The sequence below is a fragment of the Drosophila kikkawai genome, chromosome 3L (assembly GCF_030179895.1).
Source record: "Drosophila kikkawai strain 14028-0561.14 chromosome 3L, DkikHiC1v2, whole genome shotgun sequence".
Taxonomy (NCBI): Eukaryota; Metazoa; Arthropoda; class Insecta; order Diptera; family Drosophilidae; genus Drosophila; species Drosophila kikkawai.
The window spans coordinates 21894228-21913339 of record NC_091730.1 but is presented as its reverse complement, the minus strand read 5'-3'; the positions used below and the strand labels follow the sequence as shown (position 1 = coordinate 21913339).

Genomic DNA, 19112 nt, shown 5'->3' with positions numbered 1-19112 from the left:
AAATATATTTAAGGGAGAATTTAAAGTCAGTGAACCAATTTAGAAACCAAATGAAACCTTTTAAAGATGCCAAAAAAAATATAGTAAAAATCTATAAGATAATTCTTTCCTTAAAAAGGAACCATATCTCTTGCAGAATCAATTAAATATTAACATTTTCCTTTATGAATTTTTCTTTCAATGCACTTGCCGCTGTCAAAAAGTGATTACCCAGAAGGTCACCATGCAATACAAGCTGGGACATTGACCTGCCAGCGAATCCCCCGAGTGAGTGACGTATCCAGCTTTGGCTTTGGCTTTCGAGATTTGTTTTTATTTGGAAAAAGATTTGAGCTGCGGGCGGTGGATCCATTGGTGGATCACGGGACAGTGGTGGGCACAAGAGCCGCTTTTCTAGAAGGTAAAGGGTCGAGAAGGCTTATTGTAGTTGTAGCCATCGGGTCCCAGGGATCCCGCCTCGTCGCCACCACTAGTGGGCGGTGGTCCGTACTCCTGAGTTGGTGGAGCGGGTGGTGCTGGCGGACGAGGCTGGTAAGTTGGTGCTGGTGGTGCGGGAGGGGAGGGCGGTTGTGGCTGATAGGTTGGTGCTGGTGGTGCCGGAGGACGCGGCTGATAAGTGGGTCCTGGTGGTGGAGCAGGGGGACTGGGCTGATAAGTGGGTGCCGGTGGGCTGGGCTGGTAAGTGGGTGCCGGTGGGCGGGGCTGATAGGTGGGTGCAGGTGGACTTGGCGGAGTGGGCGGGCGTGGCTGGTAAGTGGGTCCTGGTGGGGGTGCAGGTGGCGAGGATGGTGGTGGTCCGTACTCTGGCGCCGGAGCCGTTGGCTGCGGCTGTGGTGGGGTCACCTCGTTCTCTCCAGGAGGCGGCAGGTACTCAGCTCCTGGCGAGGGGCGTGGTGGCGGCGGCGGGCTTGGAGGCTGAGGCCTAGGAGGCTGAGGACTCGGAGGCTGTGGCCTGGGAGGCTGGGGACGCGGCGGCTGCTGTGTTGGTGGTGGGCCGTATCCTGGAGTGGGAGCTGGTGGTGCCGGCGGTGGTCCGTATCCAGGAGTGGGCTGCGGCCTGGGAGGAGACGGCGGTGGTGGCTGCGGACGGGAAGGCGTGGGACGCGGCTTGGGCTGATCCGGTGGCAGGTACTCCGGTCCTGGCTGTGGCGATGGGGGCTGAGTCTGGGGAGGTCTATAAGGAGCAGGCTGAGTGGGCACGGGCTGCGGCGCAGGACGAGATGGCTGCGTCTGGGGAGGTCCATAGGAAGGAGCAGGAGCCGTAGGAGTGGGCTGCGGCGGAGGACGAGGAGGCTGCGTCTGAGGCGGTCCATAAGAAGGAGCCGGAGCAGTAGGAGTGGGCTGCGGTGGTGGCCGCGGGGGCTGCGTCTGAGGTGGTCCATAGGTAGGTCCTGGGGCTGGTGCCGTGGGCTGTGGCTGCGGCGGAGGACGCGGTGGCTGCGTCTGCGGCGGTCCGTACGACGGAGCCGGGTTAGAGGGCGCGGGTCCTGGTCCTGGGCCTCCTATGTCCGAGTCCTCAATGCCGTTGCCAGAGTCCGGCGGCGGAAAGGGCACCGAGGGCTGCTTGTAGTGGTAGCCATCCTCCTGGAGATCCGTGTCCAAATGGGACACATCCGCGTGGGCACCCGCTGCCAAGAGCAGGGCCACCAGGGGCAGGAAGCAGCGCTGCAGAGAAACACGGATGTCGGATGAGGATGACGAGCGTCCGGGTTGACTGGCTGGCCAGTAACTCACCATTTCTGCTGGGCTTGAACTGAGCGCGGGTTTTCCGAGTTTTCCCAACGCGACGCGACACTACACAAAAACGAAACAGCGGATCGAATTATGACCGGTTTCGCAGACGAACCGCACACGAGATGGCTTATCCAGGTGGCTTGGGAGACGAGGCGACGTCTTCGTTGCAAAATCAGAAATCGAATGGTGCCCAAATGTTCTCCCTTGGCGCATTTATACCGGCCTGGCCGGGAGCAGCCCCTAAGTTGGCCAAGTCGCCGCTCCGACCGCTCAGCGGATGCCGAAGTTTTGAGTCAGCCAGCGAGACGAGTTTTGGCTCAAACGTCTCTCGGCCCGAGTGGCTTTGGCTCGTCGTCATCAGCGCCGTGATGATGGCGATGCTGCAACCTTTGATGTAGTCACTGGCGAAGATAGAGGAGATCTCTGGCCACAGATAGCTGTACTAAGAGCACCACAACCAGGAACCAATGGGGATTCCTGGCCATTTGTGTGTTTGGCCAATTAGGTCCGATAGAATTCACACCACCGGCCACGTAGGCGTATGATTAATGTGCGAACTTTCAGCGACTATCACATATGGCCAAGATCTGGTAAATCCGATAGAATCGTGCTTACATAATTGGCTGATGCTTATTGCCGTGGGCAACTGAACAATCGATGCTCATTTGAATCGACATTCTCCAGTTGGTCAATAAAATGTTGCGCCCATAACAATTAGTTAATAAGCCAATTGACTTGGCGCGTAATACGCGGCGTATGCGCGATGCGGGCTGCTAGAATCGATACAAACTGCACACACGGCTTGATTCGTTAATTAACCTTTGCATTTTTATTGGTTTGTGGTGACCCGGAGCCACCGATTAATTAGAGAAGCATTTACAAATCGATTCACTGGGCTTCCATTCTTAGATCTCATGCGTAAAATGGAAATACTTAAGTTTAAGTCTGGCACAACATAACAAAGTTCCACTGTTTATTGCACTTAAACTAAACTTCATTCTATATATGTAGGTCTATATTAGCTAGGTTCGTTTTAAAAATTATAAAGTTACTCACAATTCCACTAGGTTTTTGTTTTCGTTTTCGTTTTTGTTTGGTTTTCTTTTGATTTACTTGTTTAACATTGTTGCTGGTGAGTGAGTTTGTGTTACTTGACGATCGCTCAGTGTTCAGTGTTCCGATTCGTGTGTGTTTACCAAAAAGAGCTGATATTAGTTAGTTATGTTAGGTGTTAATGCTGCGCAAGCAAGTATCGTTTAGTGTTCATTACTAATTATTAAAATCTAAAAATCCGCATTAATTGTTGCAATTTTTCATTGTTCTCCTCCGTCCCCAATACCTCGTGTCTGCTTATTATTGTTGCGTTTGCAATGCTGTTAACCATTTCAACCAGCCCCGGGCTGCTCCGACGACTCCTCGCTCCCGCTTACTTTCCCCTGTAGATCTCGATGATGCGATCCTGGTCCACGTACTCGAAGATGTGCGGGGCGTCCATCAGAATGCCCACTGTCCCAGCAGTGGTCACTATGAAGAAGATGTACAGCTGCAAGCGATCAATCACCATGGCCACGTACTTCCAGTCCTCGCGGGTCTACAAATAAAGGATTTTTTTTAAGTACTTTGCTTAATTTGTTGAGAAGGTAATCCCACCTGAATGTACAGATCCTCGTTGCGTAAATGCTCGGCTATGAACTCCACCGCCTCGGTGGCCTTGCTGGCCTCTGGGGAGAGCAGAATGGAGTCGGAGGACTCGCTCTCGCGGCGACAGCCATCGCCCAGGCCCAGCTCTGCGCCACTGTTTACCTTGCGGTTGATCTTGCAGTTGGGATGGTGCAGGTCGGACAGCTCCATGACCTCCATCTTAGACTGCTTGCCACCGATGGCACTGATATGCTTGGGCAGCTCCGCCGGCGAGCCGTACGAGGGATGGGGGTGGGCGGGCATGCTCATCCCGGGCATCTCCATCATCCAGCGCAGACGGGTCTTGCGCGGCCGCTTCATGAACAAGAAGGCGGGCAGGTAGTGCAGGAAGATGGAGCGAATGTACATGGGCATGCGGTGGGTGCGTGGCCCCCGGAAGTTCCAGTTGATGATAATCACGGTCACCAGGATGGATACCGTGTTCATGATGAAGGTGAACAGCAGATACTTGGCGATTAGCGGCAGCACCAGCGACGTCGGCGGCAGAATCTTCGACACAAGCAGCAGGAACACAACCAGTGACAGCAGAATGCTAATACCAAGCGTTACCTGGGGATAAACATCTTAATTAAGCGATCGGGCAGTAGCCGTGACCCCGCATCCCACAGTTGACCCGAAACTTGTCGCCTCTTCGTTAATTGGGAAACTTGCTACATGATAGATACTGTGTAAATGATGCTCTGACTTTGGATTTTTCTGAGAGTGTAATGTTGACTTGACCCCGCCCCGTGACCCGCTCTAAACGAGATTCGCTTCCAGCTTACCTTCTCGCCGGCCTCGGCTGGCAGGTAGAAGACCAGCACGCAGAGGAACGAAATGAGCACCGTGGGCAAGATCAAGTTGACCGTGTAGAAGAGGGTCTTGCGCCGGATAATGATGTAGAAGGTGATGTCCGTCTCCGTGGGATGGTTGCCCTCGCCCTCGTAGACGTTGAGATAGGCCGGCACCTCGATGATGTCCCAGGTGCCGGACTTCCAGTAGTCAGAGAGATCCACAAAGTTCTTGTTGTTGTAGAGCGCCAGCGACACCTGGTCGCCGTTGAAGGTCCAGGAGCCGAACTTCATGATGCAGGTCTGCTGGTCGAAGGGGAAGTAGGTCACGTCGATGGTGCAGGAGCTCTGGTAGATGGCCGGCGGCACCCAGAGGACCTCTCCCGTGGGATAGATCAAGACGTTGGACTTGTAGCGCACCTCGTAGTTGCCATCGGCACTGGGGGGAGGGTCGGAACAACATAGGATTAGTATTTTGCGGATAAGAAGGAAACTTTTCAGTTGAAAGCTCTGACTGATCGCTCTGCTTTCGCCTACGGTTTTTATTGTCTTTGGTTAGTGTTCAGAGTTGGAGTTGTTGGGTTAGCTAGAAAATGTGGCCATTTACTCACTTATTGAAGAGCACTATGTCCGGCTTCCAAACCTTGTCGGGGGGCAGACGCAACACCCCGATGCCGCCGTAGTCGGCCTCATCCCACTGCAGCTGGTAGTCGTACCAAACCAAACGTAACCAAACGTTTGATTTCATAATTTGATTTTTCTCATTCTTGATCGGTTTCGATTTTCGATATTCGTTTTCGGTTTCGGGAATTCGATTGTTTCGGTTTTGATTGTGATCAGATGGTGGTGGTTTGGTGGTTGGTTGTTGGTTATTTGGTTGGTTGATTGGTTGGTTGGTTGGTTGGTTGGTGGTGGTTTGGTGGTGTGAGAGAACGTAACGGAGTACGGTGTACGGATTACGGCGTACGGAGTACGGAGTACGTGATACGTGGTACGTGGTACGATTTGCATTTGAGATTCGAAACGAATCGAAATCGAATCGAATTGGCGTACACAATCGAGAAGTCGAGAGAGAGAGCGGGTGGGAAGGTAGTTAAGACATTATTTCGCATGTGGCTTTACTTTAGTTAGTTAGTTAGTTGGTTAGTTTGTTTGCTTGTTTAATCTTAATTGTTTAGGGTTAGTATTTGCATTTCGTATTTGATTTGCTAGCATCAAGTTCACTACAAACATACAAAGTCAAGACAACGTGTACGTAATGTAATTATTTACAAAGCATAACCGAAACTGAAACGTTGTGGTTTGGTGTGTGTGTGTGTATGATGTGTGTGTACTTCTGACTGTCGATGGAACTGTGTATGTATCGGCGTTTCAAGATGGACGATTATATGACAGCAACGAAACTGAAGAATTGTTAGGAACAGAACTCGAAAACACATTTACACTCTACGAATGTTAGTTATGCTTTTTTTTTTTAATTAGCATAGTCTTATTGTTATTATTCAGGTTGTTTTTGATTGACAAATTTGATTTTGAGAACACTTACGACATTGATTAGCTGTACGAACGCCAAACCAAATCTTACTCCAACTTTTTGTGTCATATTCTGTACGGGTCGTATGAGTTTATTGTAGCCTCGAAAGAGGTCACGCACCAAGCGCTCTTCATCTTCGGATGCACTGACTAAAAAACACAACGAAAAACGGAAACGGAAACGGGAACCAAAACGGAAGCGAACCCAAAGAAACATAAAATGGTAAAAAAATTACCCAAAGCGAATATAGGGAGGTTTGGAGAACACAAAATAGTGGACATAAAGAACACAAAAGTTATTTCAAAGGGTAAGCAATGAAAGAAAATACAGAGAAACAAAGAAACGAACGGATGAGCAAAGTTGTTGTATTCTTTGTTTAAGTTTTTCTTGTTGTTCTTTTTCATTTCTTTTTTTTTTAATGGGCTTTGGTATGATTTAGCTTATAGACAGATAGATTTAGACAGAGGCAGAGCGAGAGATAGACAGAGAGAGAGAGAGATAGAGAGAGAGAGAGACAGAGAGAGATAGGCAGATAGGACAGAGGCAATTTCAGGCTTTATACCGAATCATCGTCTTCAACTTCAGCATTAATTTTTAGTTTAGAATTTTGATTTGGAAAGTTAAACAAAAATGGACGACGCATGAGAGCCGATCGATTGTGGTTTATATTGGTTCTGTGTTGGTGGTGGTGGTGGTGGTGCATACTGTGGGTCTTTACTGTATACTGTGTGTCGGCATTGTTGATGTTGTTGCTTGTCTCTGTTATTGGCGTGTTGTTGGCCTACATTGGGTATACGCCGCATGGAAGGCACTTCCATTCGACCAGGACTATGCGCAGGAGAGGTGGCTCCTTGAGGACCACCACCCGCTGCATAGCGGTTGGTCCAATGCAAGTGCCTCGAGGTTCTCACAGTCCTAGAGCCTGGCATTACAAAAAAAACACACTATTTGAATAGGGTTTGGCTAGGTAAATTCGATAATTTGTGCTTTACAAAGTGCAACGTTAAATGGCGCCCCAGCAGGGACAACTATCGGGAGCCTAACGGGAGTTTCCGCTGCTGCTTCTTCTGCTACTTCTAGGCGGGACAGAGACGGCTATACAGTCACGCTTCACCGTTTCTTAACAGCTGAGCGAACTTTATCCGAGAAAAAGCTCCTCCAAGCACACATCCTTTAGGCGGAGAGAGAACGAGCGAGAGAGAGAGAAAGCTCAGGGATGCTGTTACCCACACTCTAGTCTGCGTGTGTGTGTGACCGGGTTATCCTTGTCGAGCATCTGTGTGTGTAGTCGCATATATATGGAGCACGCTACTGGAGCTGCTACTGGGAGAGTGCGTGAGTTTCGGAACTTTGTTTTTTTGGAGCTGCACTTAGCGCTAGGAGAATGATATGTCTTTTGTGGTGGTGCTGGTACGATGAACACTAAGCGAATGTGTGTGAGTGAGTGTATGCGTGTGAGTATGGTGAATGTACTATATTTTTATATTTCTTGTATACATTTTGTACCATTAAAGGGGGGTTCTGTCTAAACGATACATGACTTGGTCTACAAATACTATTTGCTTTTATTTTCGTTACTTCTTGGACTGCTCAGAAGAGAAGGAGTATGAATTAAGATTCGGCAGTTGATACAGAAATCTTTAAATACACGTATATATGTATGCATTTGGTTGGTTCGGTTCATTGCATTTTCATTTCTTTGCTGTTTTCTGTTTCTTTTCTTTTCATTTTCTTTTCGGTTTTTGTTCATTTCGGTTGCTGTGGTCGGTCTGGATGCTGTACGCCACCACCCATCCTGCGGTCCCCCTAAAAGGACCTTGGCTACCACGCTTTTCATAGATACATAGTCAGGGGGGTGGGGAGGTGGACAGAGAGACAGAGAGAGAGAAAGAGCGGGAGTCAGACATAGAGAGAGTGGGAGAACGAGATAGATACAGAGGGGGACTCTGGAGAAACCGTAATTACAAAAGCAGATATAGCTGGGATTATATAAATATATATATTTATCAATACTTAAAGAGTTAGACGAGAGTATGCAGGTGTACTGGAAGTATAGTTTGGTTCGGGTTTACAGTTGTCGAGCATTGGAGAAAGAGAGAGACGGAGAGAGCGGGAGCGAAAGAGACAGTGAGAAAGAGAGCAAGAGCGAGAGCGAAATAGATAGCTAGAGCTAAGCTAAGGCTATGGGTCTATATAGAGATATTGCTAATCCAGAAGATACTAGACTGGGGCAGCACTTGAAACGGAGTGCGAGTGGGTTGTGCTATGAGGAGTTCTACTTGATATTACGAAATATGTATATATATAGATATAGTTTACATAGAGTTGAAAGATGGCTTAGTTGAATGGCTAGCGCAGTTGTGGTTCTGTTTAAATTTTTTCGATATTTTTTTTATATTTTTTTTTTTTCGTTTGCAGCGCTGCAGCAGCGACGCTTTGGCAGATTCTCCAAGTCTCATTTTCTCAGCGAAAGTTGTCGGTGGTTGTGTGGCAGTTGTTGTAGCAGACAGAGCTATACTTTGTTGTTCAGGTTGGGGAATAGTGTGGCTATAAGCTATATACACAGAACGTTGGATGCCAGGAGCTGAAGTTGGTCGTTGGTTCTTGGTTCTTGGTGGTGGCAATGAGAGCTTGGAGAACTTGTTAAGGCGGCGCTGCCAGCGCAAAGCGTAAATTTAAGAAAAAAATCAAATCATTGCTGTAAATTCGTAAGCTAGCTAAGAGAGGAGAAATAGAGAGATAGGTTTTCTTTTTTTTTTTTTGGTTTACAGGGTCGAAAAAACGGTTAGCAGAGTTTGAACAGAGTTCTTGAGGTCGCTTCAAGTCTTTTTTTATTACATAACCACCCAGCCCGAAGAGGGGGAGCTAAGTCCACTCCCCTCGCCGTGGCCCTCAACGTACGTACCTAGGGCGATGGCCAGGAGCACGAGGATGCTGCCCAGCAGCCAGGATTTGCCGGAGGATGCCATGGTCCTTGCACTTCTTCTTCTTCTTCCACTATTTTCCACTTACTCCAGGGACATGACTGACTTTTTCGAGCAGAGGTTTCGCTGGGCCCACGCCCCAAAAACTGCAGGCACACAAAGGATATCCGATTTTAGGCTTTAACACTCGAAAACACCTTAAAAACTGCAACACTTCACCTTAGCTCAAGCTTCTCTTGATTTTGAATATTTCTTGGCAAATTTTCAGCTTAATTTTCACTGGTTTTCAGGCAATTTTCTTTCCGAAATTTCTCGCCTTGAACTGGAGCCGTCAGTTTGGGTGCGGATTAAGAACTCTACTTCGGGATTCTGGATAAAAATCAATGGGATTGCGACTTTCACGCGCGCAGCAGCCGAAATCTGAGTTTCGAGTCACTGACCATGCGCGAGAATGACGGATAAATGAGAGGAAAATTGGGAAAGCTTGCTCCCTCCCGTGAGGGTGGGTTATCCACCACCCACTTTCCCTTAGTTTGTAAACAAAAGCATCAGCTGTTGATGATTTCTGTTTACATGTGCTCGACCTCCAGGGCTGCTAGCATTTCCAGCACAGTGGCTGCGGAAAGTAAATGGTAGAATGCTTCCGCTATCTGATCGCAGCTTTATTGTGTTATAAAAATGTATAATTATGACACAAGACTTGGGCCTATAAATTAAGCAAACAGCACAGCGAGCGACGAACAAAGGCAACGCCTCGAAAGGTCATGTGGGTGGGGCCTTAATTTGTTATTTCATAGTTTTTTATAGTTTTTTTTTACCCGCGCCTAATCGCTGCTGAGTATCATTAACAAATCGCAGTTCCTCATGGCGCCTAAATGTTTGAAATTAACTTGCACAAAAATGCAATGTCAATTTTTTCTCTGAATTAAGAGTATTTTGAAGCAGTTTGTCTATATCACGACAAATGAAATATAAAATAAATTAAATACTTTTTACTGCCTAATTTTTATGGTATTTTAACCTTTGCATACTTTTGTTACAGTTGGATTATAAGCTATTGTTTGCAACTGATGAGGTAAGCATTTTCTCAAAGAGCTCTTTCATTTTGCTGGCCAGTAATTATGACCTTTTTCAACTCTCATGGAGCTGTCAGCGCCTGTCCCAACCTTTAATTACATTACAAATTACGAATTATATTGCTTGTTAACTTCCGTGAATTGATTGATAGCAGCACAATTTATTTAATGTTTTGGAGGTGCTAAGAAAACTCAATTTTCAACTCCAACACCGAAAAACGTTTGAAGATTCTGTGCAGAGGGAAAACTGGTAAATAGTCAACAATGATTCGACTAAAGGAAAACATTATGCAGGCCATATAATGCTAGACGTTTGGTAATGAAAGCATATTTTTGCATTGCTGATGACGCTGGAGTTGCTGAAGTCATTGATATTACCTTTGCTGCACAGAAATAAATTTTTATATTTATTTGAAGAGTTTTCTGGGGAAAAATATCATTTTTATAATGATTAAAATAGACCTTATATATTTTTTTAGATCCCAAAATTGAATGTAGACGGTAAATACTCATAAACGTTGTATTTAAAAATATTGAAATACAAGAAGATTTCTATATTTTACATGAATAAATTCTTGGATTTTAGCAGAAGATTTCCAAAGCAAATTTATATGTCTGAGTACAGCAAGTAGGTCTGTGAATATTTGGTTCAATAGTCCCTGATTTTTTCTGTGTGGTATTTGGCGTTCGAGTGCCTCCTATGCCTGATGATGATTTTCATGTGCGCATGACAGCGCAATACAATGCAACGACAGATGAAAGACGAACACGAAAAACGAAAGACTTGAGACGAAAAACTCAGGCCACGAACGTGCAGGTTATGAGACATGCGGCTGCTGCTGCCTCGCTGGGCAAAAACGCTAAGGTCGCCATGAAGCGCATAAAAAGCACAACTTTGGAACCTTTGTGCGGCTCCGTTGGCGCAATTTGGCTGCCATTTTGGTGTCACCAGCGAGTAGAGTTAAAATAACACAACCGAAAAACAGATAAAATCAATGGCAACGCCAACGCAAATTACATCAAATTAATTTCTGTATCTTCATAAATTTTTATTTAATTATTTCGCTGCATCCGATTGAAACACTTTGCCCCGCCACCGCCAAGGTCGCCGCAGATCGCAGATCTACGTGGTCGAGATGGCCTAGAAAAGGTGGAGAGAAATCTCTTCAGGGTGGGGCCAGTGTATGTAGTATCTATTATCCAAAGAAACACCCAGTGACTGGGGCAGGGACGGGGACTGTGGCGGAATTTTAATGTCAATTTCAGTTTTAGAGGGCCACTTCCAGCTCATGATTCAATTAGTGTGTTTTGCTCACTCGCAGCTTAAACTGCCATTAATCATAAATGAGCAAAAAAGATACGCCACATTGTATGCAAAATCGTGTGTGAATAGGCTGCACACAAACTGTAATGTGATATCATAAACATTCGGATTGTTTTTGCCCGGAGCTCTGTGTTTGTTTTCGCACAGCCAAATAAATTAATTAGCCAGAGCCGCCGCCGGATTCCGTGTTAATTTTTACACCCAAGAACCCCAGCCGTGGTCCGTTTGCCAAAACAATAATAATCGAAAATTGCACAATTAGCAGTGTATGTATTTCTGCGGCTGCTGCTAATGTGGCTAGTTGCTGTTGGGCAATATTAAAAGTCCTCAACCATATTAACACTTTGGGCAATGTTTTGCGGCGCGCCGCAGTCGAAAATTTGTGTCAGACTGAGTAGCAAAAATCATGCGGCTAGGTGCACGATCCACAAAAAGAAAAACGCGAAAAAAAGCAACCACAACAAATAAATAAATAAATAAATACTTTCAGTCGCAAAACACATAAATCTCGGTAGGGGCTCCATAAATAGCGGCACACAAAGCACCCAAAAATGGCTGTGTCAATGGCTGAGGACAAAGCTAGTTTCAAGTCGCAAGTCCCATGAGGAAGTGCGACAGGTGGCACGAGTCGCCATCACCTTCGACTTCCTTATGCCTGCTCCGTGTGGCGGCATAAACCACTTAAAGCTTCGAGCTATCTTAAGATGCTTCCACTGAACAATTTAGGCAAATTGAATGGAAATAGGAGGAGCACCTGAAAGCTGGCAAATATTTATTACAGAAAATAGAAGGGGTATATATTTACCGTCAGCCTAAAAGTGGGCTAGGAAATATGCGAGATCTAAAAAATATTCATGTAAAAAACTACTTAGTACTTACCAAGTCTACCAGCGAATTTATATTTTATCTTGTGTCATTTAAGTTAATTAATTATTTCATTCTAAGGATTTTACTTTAAAAATTGGGCGAAGATGCTAATACCAATTAAGCTTTAAAATATCATTCAATAAATAAATAAAAATGCTAAACAAAAAAGAAAGGGTTTTCTAAACAATGTTAAGTGTGATTATAAAAATATTATTAAGATTTACGAGGAAGTTTCAGCTAAAAATATAATTTTAAAGTTCAAAATACATTTTTCTATCAATTTCCTTACCTTTAGATTCAGAAATTATGCCACTTAAGTGTTTCCTCCTTTTTTAATATTTTAGTAAAATAGTTTTAAATAAGCGTTCACATATAAAAACCGCTTTTATTAAAAGTTAAAATCCATTCACATTCAGTTCCCAATAAAAATCGTCATAAAAGACGTTTTTCTTCAGAACATTTCTTTTAAAATACTTTATTGGTAAGAAATGAAGAACTCTTGAAATGTATAATTTCAGGCATTGCGGTCCCACCTTTCCCCCCCGCAATTGTAGTTGGCAAAATCGTAACTTAGGGCTAACACTCAGAACCTAAAAAAAGACTACAGCAAACTTAGCGCTAACTAAAACAGAATGTCGTGGGCCATAAGCTATATACACAATGTGCTCAGAACGAAGCCAAGTCTGAAGTTTGCGCTCCCTCAATCGATTTGACCCTTGTGCGCTATGTAAGAGTCGTACAGGGAGGACTCCTTGCGCCGCTTTAACCGCGAGCAGGCGATGAAGAGTGTCACAGTAAGCACACACAGCACCGCCGAGCAGCCAGCAGTCAAGGCCGAGAACGTGGAGGTCTTCAGGCAAGTCTGGTGCGGAGCCAAGGGCTTCGTCTGCCGATGGGCAAACACATCGTCACCGTCTGTCTCGCCCTCCTGCAGGACGCGCAGCGACTGGAAGAGATTCACGTTCTCTGAGAGCGACGGCGAGGAGGGTGGATTCTCGGTGGTGATGCCTTCGCTGTCCACAGTGGACAGCGGTGGCAGCGAGAGATTCGTGGCTGTCATATTGGAGGTGTCCCGCTTAGTCACCGCCTTTAGATTTCTCCAGTGGCATGGCTGGCTCTGTCAGAATATATTTGCTATTAGTTTATGTAATTAAAAAATTAAATTAATTACTCACTGGACACCTGCCGTGACACATGCGCACATCGCACTCGATGTAGAGCGCCGGCGATCCAGTGAAGCGGAAGGTCTTCATGTAGGCGTACACCTGCGTCTCGTAGACACCGGAATCTGACCAGGAGCCCCTGAAGCGTGAGATGAGCTTGTCATCCACCGGACAGCCGTGCTGATCGATGAGCTGTATCCGCTTGTTGGCGCCATTGTGGGCGTAGCAGTCGTTGACCACAATATCAAAGCCATCTGTGGATTGCCATTGATCGATCACATTGTTGATTATATGTTTTATCTATATACTTACCATATTTGCTTCTCATATAGATGATCAGGGTCAGGGGATCGCCGACGCGCACTGGTCCAGTCACACGGGGACCACCTATGCCATAGCCATTCTGTATTTCCATATAGCACTCGGGTGGACTCAACGTGAATACCACGGGATTGCCAGTGGCCACTCTATGGATAATTATGAAAAAATATATTTAGTTTATAGATTTTAGAATTAAGGATGCTCAAACTCACTCCACATCTAGAAAGGGAAAGGTCACTGTCTTCCAGAAATCATAGCCATACTCGCAAGTGACCTTAAAGTGCTCATCGTACTCCTCTTCTATCAGCGGATTATACTGAACTGTCACCGTGTTCCACATGAAGTTCTACGGGAAAAGAAATCCATTAAAATAATACTGATCTTATAAAAGGTTTAATTATACTTACTGTGGGATTCTTGCGACTTTCCTCTTGCAAGGAATTCTTGCCCAGAGTTCCACAGCGATTCAACTGAATGTAGAACTCATAGTAATCCCGTCCAGATCCATTGATGTACATACAGTCCGGATCGTAGGCATAGCCAGCAGAGTACAGCAAGCCGCTGAAGGAACCATTAAAGCCTATGCGTATCTTCATGTAGTCGTCCTGGCACTCGGCCTCAATGTCTGCTCAAAGTAAATATATTAAAATATTAAAGATAATAGAAAATATATATATCTCCATACGCTGTACTCTGGTGCCGTTGTGCTGATGCTGATGTCCTGCATATTCCTGATCCCAGTACTCCTCCTGCCACTTGCTGCCCTCGTAGGGTGCTGCATGATATCCGCCACTGCCTGTGGGAGCTCCACTTGAATCCACGCCCGTGGAACCATAATCCAAATGAACGGGATGCCCAATGCGATGGGGTATATAGCCAGAGGAGTCGGGCACGTGGTCGGGCTTTAAGAACAAATATTATATCTAAGTAATTTTAATCCCTGTTATACTTTAAAAACTCACCACCTCATGCTGCAGCTTATTCCTCTCCACGGCATTGCTGCTGCGATTTCGCACATCCTTCGGGAACTTTTTAGGTCCCGCCAATCCCGCTCTCTTCGATAACTTGGAGGGCTGCGTGGTGGGTCCCGAAATGTATGACTTGGAGGAGATGCCAACCAGCTCCTGCTGGGCTTCTGCTCCGGCGGCCAAAGGACGACTGCCAGTCGAACTTCTCGACGAAGGAGTGGTGGTTTGGATGCGTCCCTTGAATATGCGTAGTGGGGCCACCACTGTGGGTGGGGCTGAGGTGGTGGTGGCCACTCCCACCGCTTTGCTGACCACCGAGTAGTCCGTGCTCTGCTCCAAGCTGCTAACAAACTGCAAGAAACCACAACAAAAACATTCACTAAAGTGCGTGCGGCGCGTGGGGCGTATACGCAATGCAATAAATCACTCGCGCGAGTTTGTGTCTTAAGTCTTTCGTTTTTCGTTGTTGGAACAAAAAGTGCTGCATCAGCAGCAGTGGCAATAGCAATGGCAACAAAGCCACATAATTTTTGGCCAGACAAAAGCTTCTTCCGCTCGCGGTCGATACGCAATCTGCATTAGAGCAGAGCATATCCGTTAGAGAGACGGGCCAAGAGATTGGCCAACGATCGGTCACGGTTCATGTGGCCTAATCGGGAAGTTCACTCCAAGAACTGTTAACCAGATTAGATTTCCCATCTGCCCAGGCTTGTGCAACCCAGCTTGGGCAATCAACGAGAGGTGAAAGGTTCCTTACCTGCAGTCCGACAAGTATCCACAGTAGAACCGGCCACAGAATCTTCTTTGTCTTCCTCTCCACCATCGGCCGCCTTGGCAATCTGCACATCGCCATGTCCATCACTCGACTGTCCGGTGGCTGCAAGAGGAACACCAAGATGAAGTCACATAGGCGACCATTCAATATTATCGGAATGCGAATCGGTATCATAATTATCGTCATGCTTGGATCGGACGGCGACCTTGCTAGTGGTCACTCAAGTGTTGTCCGCCGCTGGTTGGTTACACCAACCAACGTGCGTGCCGGCAGGAAGGAAGTTTGTGCTTCATAAATTAATTGTGGCCAATGTTCAAGCCTAGGAGATCTCGGACAGAGAGGCTGAAACGCCCTTAGCATGATTTATGACGGACAATAAAATGTGAAGGTGAGATCCTACGATGGGTGTCTAAGTAAGGTTATCGAGCTAAGAAGTCTTAAGTTCACTGATAGAGACTTGAGAAAATAGATCTTTCTTGGTGTTCTGAATATTACATATATTGAATCATGAAATTTAAACTAAACAAAAGAATTAAGAAATACCTAATTATATTAGACATCTGTGAAGTTGACTTCTCTTTTACTTTCTCATTAATTAAATTAGTACCCTTATTAAAATCACCACCAAGTATATTTCTAGCCATAAATAAAACCCATAAAACACTTCCGTCACAAATAGTAATTCAAGAAGCATTAAAGGCAGTTCCGTTGGTCTCTAGGTAGTCTATGCCGTATCAATGTCGCCGAAGCTATAGAACAATGACAAGAGGCTCTAACATCTTGTAACTTGGTTTGTCAGGCGTTAAGGTCAAAGGCATAAAACTGTCATCCGTGGCGATGGTTTAATTATGGCCCCAGCAGAACGTAGTCTCAGTTTTAAGTCTGCGCTTAAACTTGGATTACATTTTAATGAACGATCCCCCGCTTCTGTTCGCTTCGCCCGCCAAATGCTTGGCTGACTTTTCGCTTAGCTGTAAAAACGCACGCCGTTTGCTTAATTGTTGTTATAATTACTCCAACTTCTTGTTGCCAGTGTTTGTTTTTATGTTTGTTTATTGTTTTTTTTTTTCGCTTAGCTCTGTTGTTGGCTCGTGTTATGCAATAGTTGCCGCTTCTTCTTGGGCTTTTGGTTTCGGTTTTTGGCTTTCATTATTCGCCCGCCACTCGCGTTGCCGTTGTTCTGCTGCCGTTGCTCCTACACTTGGCTCTATAATTATGGTTAATCGCATTCGGCTGACCTTGAGCCGTTTTCCTTTGCCCGTTGCTGCCAACGGCATTAATTGCCAATACTCGCGTCTAACGGTTACGAACACGTTATAGCCTTTCGTGAGAATACCGGTCTAGGACATTGACTTCCGAATTTTGGAAGGATTGCTAAGAATTTAAAGTCCCTTATGGATTTTGTTTATTTTTAACTTGAGCCTGGAAACCCTTTTAGTTTGCAACTATCAATAACAAACATTTAAGAGCCATATATTTAAAACCAAAAAGGTATTGAGTTTTCTGTTAAAATTTAATGCTCAACAAAATGTACGGCCAAGAAATATTCCTTAAATAAATGACTCAATTGAGCAGTATATTAATTGTTTCTTACAGTGAACTTGTAAAAACTTAAAAACCAATATAGACAAGTGCTTCTCCTTTAAATTTACTAATTATTCTACATAAATACTCACCTCTTTAAAAACCTCTTTAAAATAATCCGTTTTCTTATAGTTTTCCCCGCACTGTACGCACTGACCTGCTCAACTAAATTTGGCTTTTCCAACGCGCTTTTCTCGTTAACACCCACTACCACAAATCACGGTTCACTGTTCACAGCTCGGCACGCACTTTGACCAACTGACACCGAACAACTTGGCCCATTTCCACTTTGGGCTTAGCAAATCCTCGCGACGTTGGCCATAAAAGTTGACGATCCGTCGCAAATCGCTACAAAACGGGGTTTTTCTGGCTGGCTCTTTTTCTTTTATTTCTTGTTGAGGTTTCACTTTCGATAATGGTTTTGATATTGCGCGATTTTTGGCTGGTAGCTTTTGTCTCGGCTTTTCTCGGCTACGTCATTGGGGCTACGTCGTTTATGTGGCTCGCTTTACATATTGCACGTCTGCTCAGAGGTTTGTTGGTTTTCCGTTTTGTTTTTTGGAAGCCCGAAAAATCACTCAAGTGCAACTTGCCAAATAGAATCAGCCGCTGCCGCCGACTGGGGGTGTGTGTGGGAGTTGGGTGCAAGTGTGTGGATATGTTTTCGTTCGCCGGATTACCCAATCTTACATAATAGTTGGTCCGAGCGGAGTTCCGAGTACCGAGTACCGTTGCCGGTTGCCTTTTGGACTTTCCGAGTTATGAGGTTTTCGCGGACTTGGCGGCTGGTTTGCAGCTCTTCGCGTTTCGAGCAGGTGTGAAGCCAAGCGCGGCTCGCACGGATCTTTATAAAGTTTTCCTCCATCCATCCATCTAGCCACATATCCCATCCATTTGAGTGGCTACACAGAAGCGAAATTTCTGTAGTTTTTGGGGTTTTTAAGTTTATGAATAAAAGGTCTGTGTTCCTAAGGAGTTGAAGGTCTCCAACATAAACTACAAATAATAAATTTTCTAAAAATATTTTGAATAAAATATATTTTAGAATATATTAATGGAATGCCTCTATTAAAAACCCTTCTCTTTTTATCTACCCATCTTTCAAGGATTTATTCTCAAAGTTCAAAAGATTCTAGTAAAGCCTGAAACCGAAGTTATTACTTATGGCATTCTTTTGGTACTCTCAATTATCCTAGAATTCTTCTTTTAAATATAAAAACCATCTTATTTTCCTCTGTGTAATAGAGCAGAGCCAGCCAACCGCATTCTGGTGGCTCTCAGGGCTCCATCAGGGGCTCTTCTCCACCTGCTTGCAGGTTGTTGTGAAAGAATCTCGCAGAGTCCGCCTGTGATGATTCCATTTGCTGATTTACTTTCGTTGTGGTTCGCCGTTAGACGCGCTCTGCATCGCGGAAGTTGGAGGAACAGGTGAAGCCAGAGATGAGGCGAAAGATGGGAGCTGGAGCTGAGGCTGGAACAGGGCAACCCCTTACCTTTTGGCCAAGGTCAACGGCACCTAACTGTCGAGTGCGGATCTGCAGGTTAGGCTCTTTTAATTGCCTCCGTTTGCCAAGCGTGTCTGCGTTGAAATACAAATCACTAATTAGTTACTTGGCACTTTAGGCGTTGTGAAAGGCTCGTCCGCCTGCCATCCAATTTGACCCTGGAGTAAATGCCATTAAAACCTCATATCAATACCCAAAGCAAGGGCAACCCTTGACCATCCACCGTGACAACTCCTGAGTTTACCACAACTGACCCACATTTAACGAGATCGTTGGGTAAAGTAATAGGTGGCTAAAGTTGGTGTAATATTATTTTAAAGATATTTTATCAAAAGATATAGCAAATTTTGTAACCAACATTTATTTCCTATATTTATTGTTAAATAATTTTGAAATTGAGAAGAAAATTCTTTGAAATATTGGGTTAGGTTAATTGTCCGGGAAATTTCTGGTTAGACCTAGAGACTATTTACGCATTTTTTGAGGTCCTTGAAGATCAAGGTGTTTTTGGCAAAGGTCACAGTTCGCCTGGCTTTCTCTTGGAGGACAGAACCGAGAAGCCCAGGTATCTTATTCTTGCCCTTGTTAGGGCCGGACATCTGCAAATTAAATCTAAAGGTGTCTAAGACTATATTTTTCAAGATATTTGCAGTTTATAAGGGCTTTATTTTCGACCCTATAAAGTATATGCATATATTCTTGATCAGAATCAACAGCCGAGTGGAAATAGCCATGTCAGTTTGTCCGTCCGTGCATCCATCTGTCCGTTTCTACGCAACTAGTTTCTTAATTTTAAATTATTCTATATACCCTTCCTATGGCACTGTTAAATACACCTGAAACAGCAGAAGAGGTGGTGGAGTTAA

General features: G+C 45.2%; 3 protein-coding genes across 4 annotated transcripts; all 3 read right to left on the bottom strand.

The window, feature by feature from the left end:
• Nucleotides 1-291: 291 nt before the first annotated feature.
• On the bottom strand, nt 292-1925 carry LOC108078641 (uncharacterized). Its single transcript, XM_017172569.3, has 2 exons — nt 1735-1925; nt 292-1665 (listed from the first exon to the last, which is right to left on the bottom strand). Exons 1-2 carry the CDS (start codon nt 1735-1737, stop codon nt 394-396), a joined length of 1275 nt encoding a protein of 424 aa, XP_017028058.1. The 5' UTR covers nt 1738-1925; the 3' UTR covers nt 292-393.
• A 615-nt stretch (nt 1926-2540) lies between these two features.
• nAChRbeta1 (nicotinic acetylcholine receptor beta1) lies at nt 2541-9012 on the bottom strand. Of its 2 annotated transcripts, XM_017173000.3 has the most exons (7): nt 8883-9012; nt 8645-8809; nt 5752-5888; nt 4817-4971; nt 4200-4644; nt 3385-3984; nt 2541-3325 (listed from the first exon to the last, which is right to left on the bottom strand). In XM_017173000.3, exons 2-7 carry the CDS (start codon nt 8706-8708, stop codon nt 3161-3163), a joined length of 1566 nt encoding a protein of 521 aa, XP_017028489.1. In that variant the 5' UTR covers nt 8709-8809; nt 8883-9012; the 3' UTR covers nt 2541-3160. The 2 variants fall into 2 exon arrangements, with proteins under 2 accessions (XP_017028489.1, XP_070141859.1); XM_070285758.1 differs by lacking the exons at nt 8645-8809; nt 8883-9012 and having other exon boundaries at nt 5752-8566.
• A 3479-nt stretch (nt 9013-12491) lies between these two features.
• On the bottom strand, nt 12492-16969 carry LOC108078577 (uncharacterized). Its single transcript, XM_017172496.2, has 9 exons — nt 16834-16969; nt 15140-15259; nt 14377-14733; nt 14100-14316; nt 13822-14039; nt 13627-13760; nt 13406-13560; nt 13106-13347; nt 12492-13047 (listed from the first exon to the last, which is right to left on the bottom strand). Exons 2-9 carry the CDS (start codon nt 15239-15241, stop codon nt 12631-12633), a joined length of 1842 nt encoding a protein of 613 aa, XP_017027985.2. The 5' UTR covers nt 15242-15259; nt 16834-16969; the 3' UTR covers nt 12492-12630.
• Nucleotides 16970-19112: the final 2143 nt, after the last annotated feature.